We start from the raw sequence: 14321 nt of genomic DNA, 5'->3' as shown, positions 1-14321 counted from the left end.
CTGTTAGTAAGTCAACGAAGTAGCAAAATGACGTCACACTGCCGAATTTTCGCTAGCGCTAGCTACTTCGCCCTTTAGTAAATTTACTCCCAAGGGTTAAGCAAATGCTGCTTTCAATAGAAATTGTTTTTAACAAATAACTTTAAACAAAGGTTTAACAAATGTATGTTGGAAAGTTGCTTCGAATTGCTGTTTGTTTTCTTTTATTAGGCAAATTTTTATTTTGGGGTTGCATTTTAAAAGCAGTAGTTCCCAAACTATGAATAGGTATCCCTTGGGGGGCACAGAGTAGTGACTAGGTAGGTTTAGACTATAAATGTAGCTATATATACAAAACCCTGAAATGCATGTGCTAGAGCACCAAGGGGCTCAAGAGCACACCAATTAGTGCTCATTTAACAAGCACTTCAGGGAATGATGCATTCTGCCCCAAACAACAGAAAAATCTGAAGCTTGGTGCAGAGAGGGGCATCAGGGGGTGTGTAAACCTTGTCCTTATCACTTGCAATAGGACAAATGGTAGGGAAAGGGCCTCATTGCATCCTGCACTCTATGAAATGTCTGAATGTTGTGCAGATTAGGAGCAGTTTGCGGGATGTCCACATTCCTACCCTTCCGGCCCTCACCGATACACTTACTATCTCTGCAGAGAGTGCAGAGACCTGTGGCAATACAAGAAGGACAGAATGCAGAGTGCAAAATCTGTCGATTGTGGCCTCTTTTTGAACTTTGTGATCTGTAAATGTTTTACCGTGTTTTTATAATTCAGCAATTTTAAAATCCCATTCCTGTAGGCTGAAGGCTCAGGTTGTTATTACAGTAATAGATATAAACGCATCCTTGAAAAATATATGCAGTCCTTATTCCCCTTGAAGTCCATCAGTTCACCACTCCATCAGTGCTGTTAAATGGCAATGGATTATTTAAGATGGAAAGGTACATATTAGCTTTGGCTTCCCTCTGCATGAGTTAGTGCAGATCACAACTGGAAAAATAGAGAGAGCAAAGCCATATAAAAAATATAACACTTTCAACATAAATAATCCATAGAAGTTGGGGAGGAAACACACACAGAGCCTGCCTGACACTTTGCCACACCAGCGAGTGATGGAGAAGTGCAAGGTAGAAATCTGCTATCAGCAGGGGTACAGCCTTATGATTGGTTAATATCTAAATGGGCAAATAACCTCAAACCCCACAAAAAGAAAGAGTAACTCGTTCAAGCACAAAACAAACAAACAACAAAAATTATAGTGAACAGCATTAAAAAAAAATGTAGCATTCATTTTCAAATTTACAGGTTTAAAATAGGATTCAATTACTCATGTAAAACCAACCCATATTCATTGGTGTCAGTGTTGAAAATATCACTGATCTTGACGTAATTCTGGAACCCAGTCATAAAACATATAAAACATGCCTGAACTGGTGTGCTGCCTACACTTGGCTCCTACCTTGTAAGCCTCGACCCGGTGTGAAATATTTGGTCTGCTCAAAGACTCTCGCAACAGCTGGTCCCCTCAGAAGTAAAGTTATTGACTCAACCTTTAAAAGAAAAGTACATTAGTGTAAGTCCTGCTTGGTTACAATATCATGTGCATGGCTGGTAGGCACCATCTTTCTCAGATATACAGGTATGGGACCTGTTATCCAGAATGCTCGGGAGCTGGGGTTTTCTGGTTAAGGGGTCTTTGTGTCATTTGGATCTCCATATCTTAAGTCTCCTAAAAAATAATATACACATTAAATAAACCCAATACTATTGTTTTGCCTCCAATAAGGATTAATTATATCTTAGTTGGGATCAAGTGACAGCTACTGATTTATTATTACAAAGAAAAAGGAAATCATTTTTAAAAACCTGCATTATTTGATTAAAATGGAGTCTGTGGGAGATGGCCTTTCCGTAATTTGGAGCTTTCTGGATAATACGTTTCCGTATAATGGATCGCATACCTGTATATCTGTAGTACATTATCACTCTGATTATTTTTTAACACTTATGCTAGAAAAATGTTTCTTATGAGCAACTGTCATTTAAATATGTCTGTATTAATGTCATGTTTTAGTACACTGTATTCTAAAAGATAAAAGATATATGATTCTTGAAGACACTCCACAAGGCTCTATTCTACAGGTCAACTATACTGTGCAACCATTCCCTGTCTATGTCCCTCCTTTGGTAGGTGGTTGTGTAATGGAAAAGGGAGCTGCTTCTTTACTGCAGCTCAGATGCACTCGTACAGGCCATTGGCACAAATGCCAAAAAACGATTTACCAATCAGTGTAAACAGACAAATCTCATACCATCCAAACATACACCCTGCCAGCTTATAGACTGGATAAATGTAAAACTGGCCTGTTTATGGCTACCATAAAAATCAGAACAGAATCTCTAGTAGCTAATAAGATGGTCCAGATGCAGAGCTCCTGTGGTCGATATTTCATACACTAAAGTCTTAGCCCAATACTGAAAAATACATTAAAAAAAATGATTGACGTAACAATTCAGCAATGCCCAGGAAAGCACAATAACAGTCAAAAGAGCCAAGTTTCTGTTGGTTCTTGTCAAAGCTGCTGAAAGAAAATCCATACTTCGGATATGCCAAAACTCCTCCACAAAAATACAATTTGTGATAAGGCTATGCACTGCCAGGTAACTCCTAAATGTGTTGCAAAGTTTCCAATAATAATCATCTTACATGCAAAACACAGAAAAAAATCAGATAATAACCAAAAGATACATTTATTGGAGGACCTTTCGAACAATCCGAAAAAAGATAGCTCGCTGAGTAATGAGGGCTTGAACAATCACATTTACACAGTCTGATGACCCACATGCACAACGAATGGCATATTATCCTGTACCTTCATCCCCAGTATTAACCCCATAAGGAGGTGACCCTGAAAGCTCTAAAATTGTCAGCCAGTCTGCACATATATAGAACCAGAATAGTCCTCTTTCCTGATCAGTACATGATTGAGTTTGTTCAGATATTAAAGGGAAAAAATCAAGGTTGAGTTCCAATAACTGGGCCAAGTTATAAATCAAGGATAGATAATATCCTCCTGCATGTCTAGCCCGTGCATTGCCAATAGATTAGCTGCAATAGTGCAAGCTAGAATGCTATATTTATTCTGTAGAATGTTTTACAATCCCTGAGTAAACAGCTATAGAAGCTCTCTCTGTTTGTATAGGAAAGCAGCTGCCATATTAGCTTAGTGTGACATCACTTCCTGCCTGAGTCTGCTCACTTATTGCTCTGGACTCAGATTACAGCAGAGAAGGGAGAGGGGGGGGAAGAGGAGCAAACTGAGCATGCTCACGCCCGGGGCAAGGAGATTTAAACTGAAGACAGGAAGTCTGATACAAAAGCCCATGTGTACACAATAGAAGGAAAGAAATGCAGTGTTTCTCTTGACAGAGGGACTCAGAGCAGCACTACTATGAGGGTTTACTGGTATATTTAGGTGGACCTTTCTGATAAGGCCTACTTAGTTTTAACCTTTCCTTCCCCATTAAGGCCACATCTCAGACTGTACTTTTTTGTCCAAATGCATTAAAGTCAATGTTTTTTTTTTCTTACTGTGACTTTTTTGTCCAAATGCATTAGGGTGATGGCAGACGGGGAGATTACTTGCCCAGGAGATAGCTTCGGATTTCCCAAGTTGCCTCACAAGGAAACGTCGGGCGACTTCTGAAATCTGAAGTGATTCATATGCAATCCCGCCGGCCTTAAAGTCATCACCCTTAAAGTCAACGGGAGTTTTTCTGCAGTGAATTTACACCAAAGTTTTGTGAAAAAATTCGGACATGGCAAAATTTGGAATTTCTACGCAAATCCACGGATGGCGAATACATTTGCTCATCACTAGACTGCTTCCCTGCAGGAAAAGCAGAATATTCGAGTGTCCCATGGGCCAGTCACTGGACCACTAAATGAAAGCATTTAGTGGTCTGGGTGATTTGCCCATGGGATACTCGAATACTCTGCTCCTTATCCTGCATGGGGCCAGCTTTTGGAAGAACAGATATGGAAGAGCTCTATTACAGAGGCATTAGCCTGGGGTAGAGAATCCTTGACAAGAGGTGGGAATATGTGTAAACTGAAACCATTCTTCACTAAAAAAAAATCATCTGCATGCTTTTAAATCAAGTACATAAATCTAATTTTAACTGTATAACACATTACAAACAAAAGTTCTATTTACGGGGCTCATTTTATATACTGTATCGGTACAATTTTGCATTCAATTATTATTACATACCTGACTAAATAGATGTTCTAAACAGCTATGCAGCTTGTCTTGCTTGTCATGTGAAATGCGTACACCTAAGGGCAATTCATCACCTAAGAATAAAAACAAGCAATTGTGTTAATTCACTTTCTGCTGAGCCACGCGCTAGCAAGTTTCTGACTATGCTGCAATACAAATGGATGTACTTCAGAGTGTTCTCATTTTATACAGTGTATGCACTGTATACAGTGTATTCTCACTATATACAGTGCATATACCGCTATAATATATTTGCTATATACTGCTATAATATACTTTACTTCAAGCTGAGGAATTTGAGGCCTAAAAAATAACTTTAAATCATGTCTCATTGCAGCCATATGGTGAGTTGCATCCATGGCAATTGTACGCATTTTCGTGAATCACATGCAAGTTGGGGCTAGCATCTCCAGAGCGGGGAAGGCTATGCTTTCAGTACAATGCAAATGTTGTCAAAAATTCCACTAACATGCAATTTATTTTAAAGCAATTCTGTTGCAGATGCAGATGGCAACTGATGCAACCTTCTATGTGAATCCTGGATGCTTGTCTGTAATTTCCCCAGTGTCAAACTGGAGCTCAGTGGAACTAAGCAGAGATGCAAGGAGAGTGTTGGGGGCACAAGTACCTTTAAATTTGCACCCATTTAACCAGATGGCACTATTGACTGCAAGACTTTTACAACTCAACATGTCACCCCTACCCAAAAAAGCTAAGAAAAGAGGCAGGTCTTTGAGGCCATGTGCCGGATAGCTTAAGGCCGCCCCAGAATATAAGAGAAAACAAATCGGCCTGCGTTTTAAATAACCACTCTACTGTATATCATTTTACCATCATATACAAGTAGTAGTACAAGTTTCTAGTACAACATATATTTGTATATAAAACAGTGTTACTATAATTTTTTTAGGCTTTCTGTACTGTTAGGAATCCATATTACTGCACGGCCTTTTCAATAAGCATCCATGCATTAGTGTGTCTGAAGCATGGGTGAGTAAGGAAAGAATATAAAACACAATTTTAAAACCATGAAGCAGAAAACAATCTTACCGGAATCCATTTCGTCACTGTGGAGGTAGGAACTGCACTGGCTACTGCAGATACTTGTAAACGAAGCAATGGAGTTTCTGTTGCTGTTGCAATCACTGTGCAGTGAAATAGACATTCCAGAAATGAATCAGTTACAAACCAAGAAAACATCTTTTGAATGAATACCCCTTACTCACTATACCCTGGGCCTAACATCTTTTTATTGAGCTATGGGTTGGCCACTATGTTTTTCTTATCTGGGGATGTGACATTTTCTATTTCTTTGAGCTGGATAATTGCCATGTTGTACATCATTCTGCTGATCTGGGGAATACACATTGAGTAAGTCAGTGTGTTGAGCACTGCCCAATCATTTGATCTCATGTTTATTATTGACTTGAGAAGGGGGTTCTGAACTTAACAGCACCTCAGTGAGAACATCTGACCTGGCTTTATTACATTCTGGGTTTAAAGTTGTTTTTACCAGAACCCCATTAATACACTATAATAAACTTAAGCGTGAGCTTAGAGTTACCTGTAGGAATCTCTGTTGCTGATGGTGTCATGCCCCGAATCTTCCTGCTCCTCACCAGCCACATTGAAACAGACCCGCTTGCCATTCTTCTCTCCTTTTTCATTATCACACTCTGAATTTATCAGCATCTCTGTTTTATGTTCCGGCTTGGGAGAACAGGTTATTGAAGACAGAAGGCTACAAAGATAAAAGAAATATATCATTTTCATGTCACATCCATCAAAATGAAAGAATAGAACACTTGCATTGTTTAGATTTACCTGCTCCACAAATATCTTCTGAAAAAGATAAATATGAATAGATTTACCCCTGGCAAGGGGCCCAGTGTCCTCAATTTATTCAAAGGATAGAAACGTTTCTACATTAAATATTGAATTTAAACACAAAAAGCAAGCAATAAAAGAAAAAAGCAACCGAGTATAGCTTTAATAGAGAAATGAATAAGATGGTATTAGTGCACTAGTCATCAGTTAACCATTCATTCATCTCACTATTACTATGTGTGTCAGGTATATATAATATTTATTTATACTTGTCCTTAGTTATCGCACCTGATTTAGATTTCTAGGTAATATTTTTTTTAAGGATCAAAAACTGTGATTAGGAAAATTAAATGGGTGAGCTCACCTTAAATGGTACAATAACCTAAGTTTTCATCCTTTTTTGACATAAACATAGACATGAAGCATCTATGCATATATTAAGAAAACATTTGTTTGATTAAAACCGTTAAAGTCTGTATAGACACTTTTATAACGAGACTGAAACTGCTCTATAAATGTTTTTCCTTGTGCTATGATTTGCTTTTCATTCTTTTTCATTGAAATGGAAAACACTACCTGGTTTATAAGGTCAATAAGAAGATTATTTTTAATATAGATTGCTACTGTTAGGGGAACTTCACCCTTAGGTCTAGAAAACTTACAAAAAAAAAGATCAATGTAAGGAAAAGGGAATAAGATACTTATAGGGGTATATTTATCAAAGAGTGAAGTTAGAGATTGCCACAGTCTTCTCGAGTGAAATTCCGCCACTTTCCATTCATTTGTATGGGATTTTGAAAGGCGTATTTATCAAAGGATGAACTTTCACCCATTGATAAATACTATTTTAAAAATCCCATAGAAATGAATGGAGAGTGGCGGAATTTCACTCTAGAGGACTGTGGTTCCCATTATGACAGAAGTGAAAGTTTAAGGCTTACTCTTCACTCTTACACCAGACACTGTGCAGAATCTTAACAGACTAAGGGAAGTTCTAGCAAAATGAGAGTGTGCGGTGTTAGAGCACAACTCATACACAGGTCTTTAAAATGATTATTCTAATAGCATTCCTCCATCAGAATCCTGCACTGAAATCTGTTTTTCAAAAGCAGATTTTTTTATATTTCATTTTGAAAACTGAAATGGGGCTAGACATGTTGTCAATTTCCTATGTGCTCTCAGCCATGTGACTTGCGTTCTGATAAACTTCAGTCACTCTCTGCTGCACTGCAAGTTGGAGTAATGTCACCCCCTCCCTTTCCCCCAGGTGCCTATCAACAGAACAATGGGAAGGTAACCAGATAGCTCTCTGACACCCACCTAATTGTAGTTATGAGAACATCGCTCAATAGTAAAAATCGTAAAAGTCCGGCTAACCCAAGTTGCGACTCCTCCAGTTACAGAGTAGAAGACACAATCACTTATCAGAAAGCAGTTCTGGGTCTTTTTGAAACCACATAACCAAGCAAAATGACCTGAGATGGCTGCCTACACACCAATATTACAACTAAAAAATACATTTATTGGTTCAGGAATAACATTTTAAATGATAGAATTAATTACTTGCAATATACACAGTGTAATTTAGTAATAAATCCCTTAATACACCTTAGTTGAATTGTTTTTCCCTAGCACATATATGGGACCTATTATTCAGAATGCTCGGGACCTGGGGTTTTCCGGATAACAAATCTTTCCATAATTTGGATCTTCATACCTTAAGTCTACTAGAAAATCATGTAAACATTAAATAAACCCAATAGACAGAGGTTTTGCTTCCAATAAGGATTCATTATTTCTTAGTTTGGACCAAGTACAAGCTACTGTTTTATTATTACAGCGAAAAAGGAAATCATAAATAATAAATTGGATTATTTGGATAAAATGGAATCTATGGGTGATGGCCTTTCCATTATGCACATTCTTCATGTCTATGAAAAATGACATGATACGTATCATGCACTGATACGTATCATTCCAGTGCATGTTCATGTCCTGCCTTTATTACAGATGCAATTTGCAATTTGCTTAACCAATGAAGAATTATGCAAAAATATTAGAATTCCGTCAGAAAATGTGGTTACTTTTTCTGCTAACTGGAAATAAAACATAGGTATTGTTTGATTGACATTAGGAATATACACAATTGAATTTGGCCATGCCAGTTCCTGAAATGTTTGCTAATACAAGTTCAGCATTAGGTGCCAAGCCAGTTCACACCACAGATTCAGCAACATCTGCTTCCCATGTGTTTCCTGAGCAGATCATTTTCGTCTGTATTTTCTGCCTGCTCTCTGCCATTGCCTTACGTGGAAACTTTGGGCGATTTTGTAGAACGAAATGCAGAGTGTGCTTTAGCGCAGGCAACTTTTCATTATAGAGGATGGGAAGACACGCAAAGGCAGTTCGGGGAGATTGTTGCCCAGAAGAAGAGGAGTTTAGTCGCCAGGTGACAAAATCTCCCCGAATCTCCTTGTGTGGATTAACCCTAAAAAGAATACCGAGAAAGTCATACAACAGGAAAATTGAGATTAGATAAAAACAAAAAATAATACTGTGCCTTTAAATCAACGCTGCAGGGCGTTATTTCTATTTTATCTACTTTTTTTCTGGGTAGGAAGAACTTGTACACAATATATAAATAAATCTTTCTGAATATTACTGTTAATGATCACTGAACACAGTGGCCATGCATCATTTCTCAGCACCATTCAGAACACAATAGATGACAAACAGTGTTAAGGAAATACTTGTTTTATATTTGTGTAGGTTGATGGGCCCTGTTTGTACGATAAAAGAAAAGAACATTAAATGGGAATCATGTAGAGCGTTAACAAGGAGAACGCAGCTCTGACCTGCACAGAATTAGAAATCAGAGCAGGAAACTTTGCTTGTGAGATAAGGCCGAAGGGGCGATACCCATTCATTGGCAACAACAAGGATTGAAATGAACACTGTAAAGTGCTTTGTTCCTCTCTTATCGTCCATGATACAAATCCTGTGTTGACAATTGCTCAGTCAGGTCCGTAAGTAGGTATAGTAACACCAGGAAATGTGACAGATCTAACAATTGATTTGTCACAATTTGTACCTTTTTAGTCCATTTGAATAAACAATAAATAAAGGGAATAAGACTGGGAGCATGTTAGGATATACATATAATAATATATGTTTGTATTATTATAGTATTTGTTAATAACTCTCTTGAGTACCGAGAGTTCTTATCTTCCTACCCTTAAATACAAAATCACAAAGACTGGATTTGTATTAACATTTTAGAATCTGCTGACTGGCACTGCAGTTTTGGTGGATATTGTAGTTGGGTTGGTTATAAAAATATGGGGTTATCATAACATGAGATTTACTTAGACTTTGCTAAAGCATTTGATACAGTGCCACACAAAAGGTTACTGGTTAAATTAAGGAATGTTGGCCTGGAACATAGTATTTGTACCTGGATAGAGAACTGGCTAAAAGATAGACTACAAAGAGTGGTGGTAAATGGAACATTTTCTAATTGGACCAGTGTTGTTAGTGGAGTACCGCAGGGCTCTGTACTAGGTCCCTTGCTTTTCAACTTGTTTATTATTGACCTGGAGGTGGGCATTGAAAGTATTGTTTCTATTTTTGCAGATGATACTAAATTGTGCAGAACTGGTGGTTCCATGCAGGATGCTGCCACTTTGCAGAGTGATTTGTCTAAATTGGAAAACTGGGCAGCAAACTGGAAAATGAGGTTCAATGTTGATAAATACAAGGTTATGCACTTTGGCAAAAATAATATAAATGCAAGTTATACACTAAATGGCAGTGTGTTGGGAGTTTCCTTAAATGAGAAGGATCTAGGGGTCTTTGTAGATAACACGTTGTCTAATTCTGGGCAGTGTCATACTGTGGCTACTAAAGCAAATAAAGTTCTGTCTTGCATAAAAAAGGGCATTAACGCAAGGGATGAAAACATAATTATGCCTCTTTATAGGTCCCTGGTAAGGCCTCATCTGGAGTATGCAGTGCAGTTTTGGACTCCTGTCCTTATGAGGGATATAAATGAGCTGGAGAGAGTGCAGAGACTAAGTGCAACTAAATTGGTTAGAGGGATGGAAGACTTAAATTATGAGGGTAGACTGTCAAGGTTGGGGTTGTTTTCTCTGGAAAAAAGGCGCTTGCGAGGGGACATGATTACACTTTACAAGTACATTAGAGGACATTATAGACAAATAGCAGGGGACCTTTTTACTCATAAAGTGGATCACCGTACCAGAGGCCACCCCTTCACACTAGAAGAAAAGAACTTGCATTTGAAGCAACGTAGGGGGTTCTTCACAGTCAGGACAGTGAGGTTGTGGAATGCACTGCCGGGTGATGTTGTGATGGCTGATTCAGTTAATGCCTTTAAGAATGGCTTGGATGATTTTTTGGACAGACATAATATCAAAGGCTATTGTGATACTAAGCTCTATAGTTAGTATAGGTATGGGTATATAGAATTTAATTAAAAGTAGGGAGGGGTGTGTGTGTATGGATGCTGGGTTTTCATTTGGAGGGGCTGAACTTGATGGCCTTTGTCTTTTTTCAACATAATTTAACTATGTAACTATGTAACTATGTAACTATAACCCTTTTATTTCCCATCTCATAACAGTGACAGCTAACAAGTAGATTCAGTTGAGGATGTTGTGAATAGGTTAATATATACCTATAGAACATGGAGAGCAGTTAAAAGGATTCTGTCATGATTTTTATGGTGTAGTTTTTATTCCTAAATTACACTGTCTACACTGCATATAATTCACTCTACCATATAAAATCTCATTCCTAATCTAACAAGTGTATTTTTTTAGTTGTAATGCTGATAGGCTGCTGGGGGGTAATGGGGGGAATAACATTCCAAATTGTAGTGCAGCAGTAAAGAGTGACTGAAGTTTATCAGAGCACAAGTAACATGACTTGGGGTAGAGTCCTGCAGTGGGTCGGGTAACCGCGGGTTACCCACAAAAACCTGCGGTACCCTGCGGGTTGCAGGTAGAAGTTCTGGGTGCAGGTATAGAGCCGGTTGGTGGTTCTGCGCGCCACGGTTCTTATCAATATAGATTTTTACTCCTTTTTTCTGATCATGCCTACTTCCGATGATGTCACTTCCGGTTTAAAATGACAACACTTCCTGATTCTTGATGGTCAGCAGGTCACATAGTTACATAGTTACATAGTATATAGTTACATAGTTACATAGTTAAATTGGGTTGAAAAAAGACAAAGTCCATCAAGTTCAACCCCTCCAAATGAAAACCCAGCATCCATACACACACCCCTCCCTACTTTTAATTAAAATTCTACATACCCATATCTATACTAACTATAGAGTTTAGTATCAAAATAGCCTTTAATATTATGTCTGTCCAAAAAATCATCCAAGCCATTCTTAAAGGCATTAACTGAATCAGCCATCACAACATCACCCGGCAGTGCATTCCACAACCTCACTGTCCTGACTGTGAAGAACCCCCTACGTTGCTTCAAATGAAAGTTCTTTTCTTCTAGTCTAAAGGGGTGGCCTCTGGTACGGTGATCCACTTTATGGGTAAAAAGGTCCCCTGCCATTTGTCTATAATGTCCTCTAATGTACTTGTAAAGTGTAATCATGTCCCCTCGCAAGCACCTTTTTTCCAGAGAAAACAACCCCAACCTTGACAGTCTACCCTCATAATTTAAGTCTTCCATCCCTCTAACCAATTTAGTTGCACGTCTCTGCACTCTCTCCAGCTCATTTATATCCCTCTTAAGGACTGGAGTCCAAAACTGAACTGCATACTCCAGATGAGGCCTTACCAGGGACCTATAAAGAGGCATAATTATGTTTTCATCCCTTGAGTCACGGGTCCGGGTTGCGGATAAGATACTTGCGGGTCGGGTAGCAGCAGGTCCAATCGGGTAAGCATACGGGTTGCGGGTTCGGGTTGCGGATTGCAGGTACGGGTCGGGGTTACAAAAAATGGACCCACGCAGGACTAACTTGGGGCACCCGGGAAACTGACAATATGTCTAAGCCCCATGTCAGATTTCAAAATTAAATATGAAAAAACTGTTTTCTCTTTAAAAAAAAAAAAATGGATTTCAGTGCAGAAGTCTGCTGTAGCAGCACTATTAACTGATGAAAAAAAACATGTTTTCCCATGACAGTATTCCTTTAAAGCTTTTGTTTTGTACATTTTGAGAAGAACAGCAGCTTTTACAAAGTTTCAGGAGCTACAAATCAATGGAGGATGAATATAAGTTCATTGCCCTGATATACTGGTCCCAAAGACCATTAATTTCCTTTTTTTCTTCTCCTCCTCAATTCTTTCCCTCAATAATTTTCTAATTTTGCATCCTAAACCAAAAGAGGAAAGAGCAGAGAAGACCACACTGTCAGGTGACAGCTGGTGTCCGAGTAGCCAAGTTCAGACTTAAAAAAATAACCAGACTGGGGAACCAGATTTGATGGGGTGTGCATGGTCAAATCTCAGACCATACCAAATTGCAAATCTCTATATACATTTTTCATGATTCTCTTTCTGATCAAACTATATAATTGCCTGTGCAGGTGTCCAAACAACCAGCGCCGGATTTCTTTTCCGGCTGCCCCTAGGCCGCGCTGTCCAACTAGGCGGCCGCGCGGTCCTAGCGCCCGCCTTCCCAGCGCGCCGGCGAAAAAATGCCGGCGCAGCTGGTGTAGTTGAATGGGGACGCGAACGTCCCCATAATGCGGCTGGGCGGCATGCCGCCCCTATTTTTTGCCGCCCTAGGCCCGGGCCTATGCGGCCTTGCCGCAAATCCGGGCCTGCAAACAACTAATTTAACTCTTATGGGATAGTACAAAAATTAAAAAGGTCAAAACAAATAAACTGAGCTGATCAATGTGATATACAGATACCCTAATATTACAGCACGGAATACCTTATATTACAATACCATGTAATGGGTCTGGATAAAGGATATTCCTTGTTTAAACTATAGGTATGGGATCTTTATTGTTACCGTTATCCAGAAACCCATTATCCAAAAAATTCAGATTTACAAAATTACTTAGACTTTAGGTATGAAGATGCAAATTACGGAAAAATCTGTTATCTGGAAAACCCCAGGTTCTGAGCATTCTGGATAACAGGTCCCAGTTCTTATTTTCTGCAGAATTGGTAAAGGTGAGGTAGAATACACATTTCAGTGAAAATCTATTCTCCCGTCAAATGGATTATAGTGCATGTAATATCACAGTTTATGTATAATTGATAGATAATAAGGTGTGATCTTACATTAGTGAGATGGGAGGATTCACTATAGATAGAACCATTTATAAATAGGCACAAGATATAAAATAGAAGACGATAATGGGTGTCCAAAATTAGAGACATGTCCTAAAATATGCATAAGGACATGAATTTTTTATGAGACTATTATTTCAGGATAAAGGGGACAGTTATTAAAGAGGATTTAAATAAAGCAGCAATGTTCATATATTCTTTGGGGCAGTGAGGAGGGTCAATTAAAGCTAACAGGGAAGAGAATAAAATAGTCATGCTAGAAGTCATGGTTTTTAATTGGACCTGAGCTGTTTTATTTATGAGATCAGAGAAAAGCTGAAAGATTCATATCAGGCAATTCTGGATTTGTACAGTCAAGAGTCAATCATTTAGAGCAGACAGAAACTAATGATTAACTCATAAAAATCTTAGCGTAAGTGGCTTCCTCCTCATTAAGGTATCATATATGGGCTAATAATACTACAAAATTGCAATATATTGTAGGTTGCCCCAGCAAGACGGCTCGAGCATTGGAGCCGAAACGTTCAAAATACATTTTTGATATTTTGACACTATAAGAAGTCCTGTTTGGTGCAGTTTCTCCTTCTGATATTATATATATATATATATATATGGTGGAGTCGGCACTCACGTCACAAAGTTCACGGATGCCTGGGTGCAGTGTCCAAAATCAAATTAAATATTATACAAAAAAGGTCCGCACTCTCAGGACTTAGGAAAAATAAAAAACTTTTATTCACATAGGAGACTGACGTTTCAACCTCTTCAGAGGCCTTTCTCAAAGTGAGAAAGGCCTCTATTCAGTCTCCTATGTGAATAAAAGTTTTTTATTTTTCCTAAGTCCTGAGAGTGCGGACCTTTTTTGTATAATATATATATATATATATATATATATATATATATATATATATATATATA

At 38.4% G+C, this 14321-nt stretch overlaps 1 protein-coding gene across 3 annotated transcripts in view; it reads right to left on the bottom strand.

Annotated features, from left to right (window-relative positions):
- LOC108719287 (phosphatidylinositol 3,4,5-trisphosphate-dependent Rac exchanger 2 protein) overlaps window positions 1–14321 on the bottom strand; it is a 176723-nt gene that overhangs the window by 49558 nt on the left and 112844 nt on the right. For all 3 annotated transcript variants that reach the window (XM_041566483.1, XM_041566485.1, XM_041566484.1), the window contains 4 exons: window positions 5843–6019; window positions 5329–5423; window positions 4270–4352; window positions 1455–1545 (listed from right to left, as the gene is read on the bottom strand). In XM_041566483.1, coding sequence (XP_041422417.1) covers window positions 1455–1545; window positions 4270–4352; window positions 5329–5423; window positions 5843–6019 — 446 coding nt within the window. The remainder of the gene's footprint in view (window positions 1–1454; window positions 1546–4269; window positions 4353–5328; window positions 5424–5842; window positions 6020–14321) is intronic.

The sequence above is a fragment of the Xenopus laevis genome, chromosome 6L (genome assembly GCF_017654675.1).
Source record: "Xenopus laevis strain J_2021 chromosome 6L, Xenopus_laevis_v10.1, whole genome shotgun sequence".
NCBI classification, from domain to species: domain Eukaryota; kingdom Metazoa; phylum Chordata; class Amphibia; order Anura; family Pipidae; genus Xenopus; species Xenopus laevis.
The sequence above is the reverse complement of the archived record's forward strand: the minus strand, read 5'-3'. Positions and strand labels throughout refer to the sequence as shown.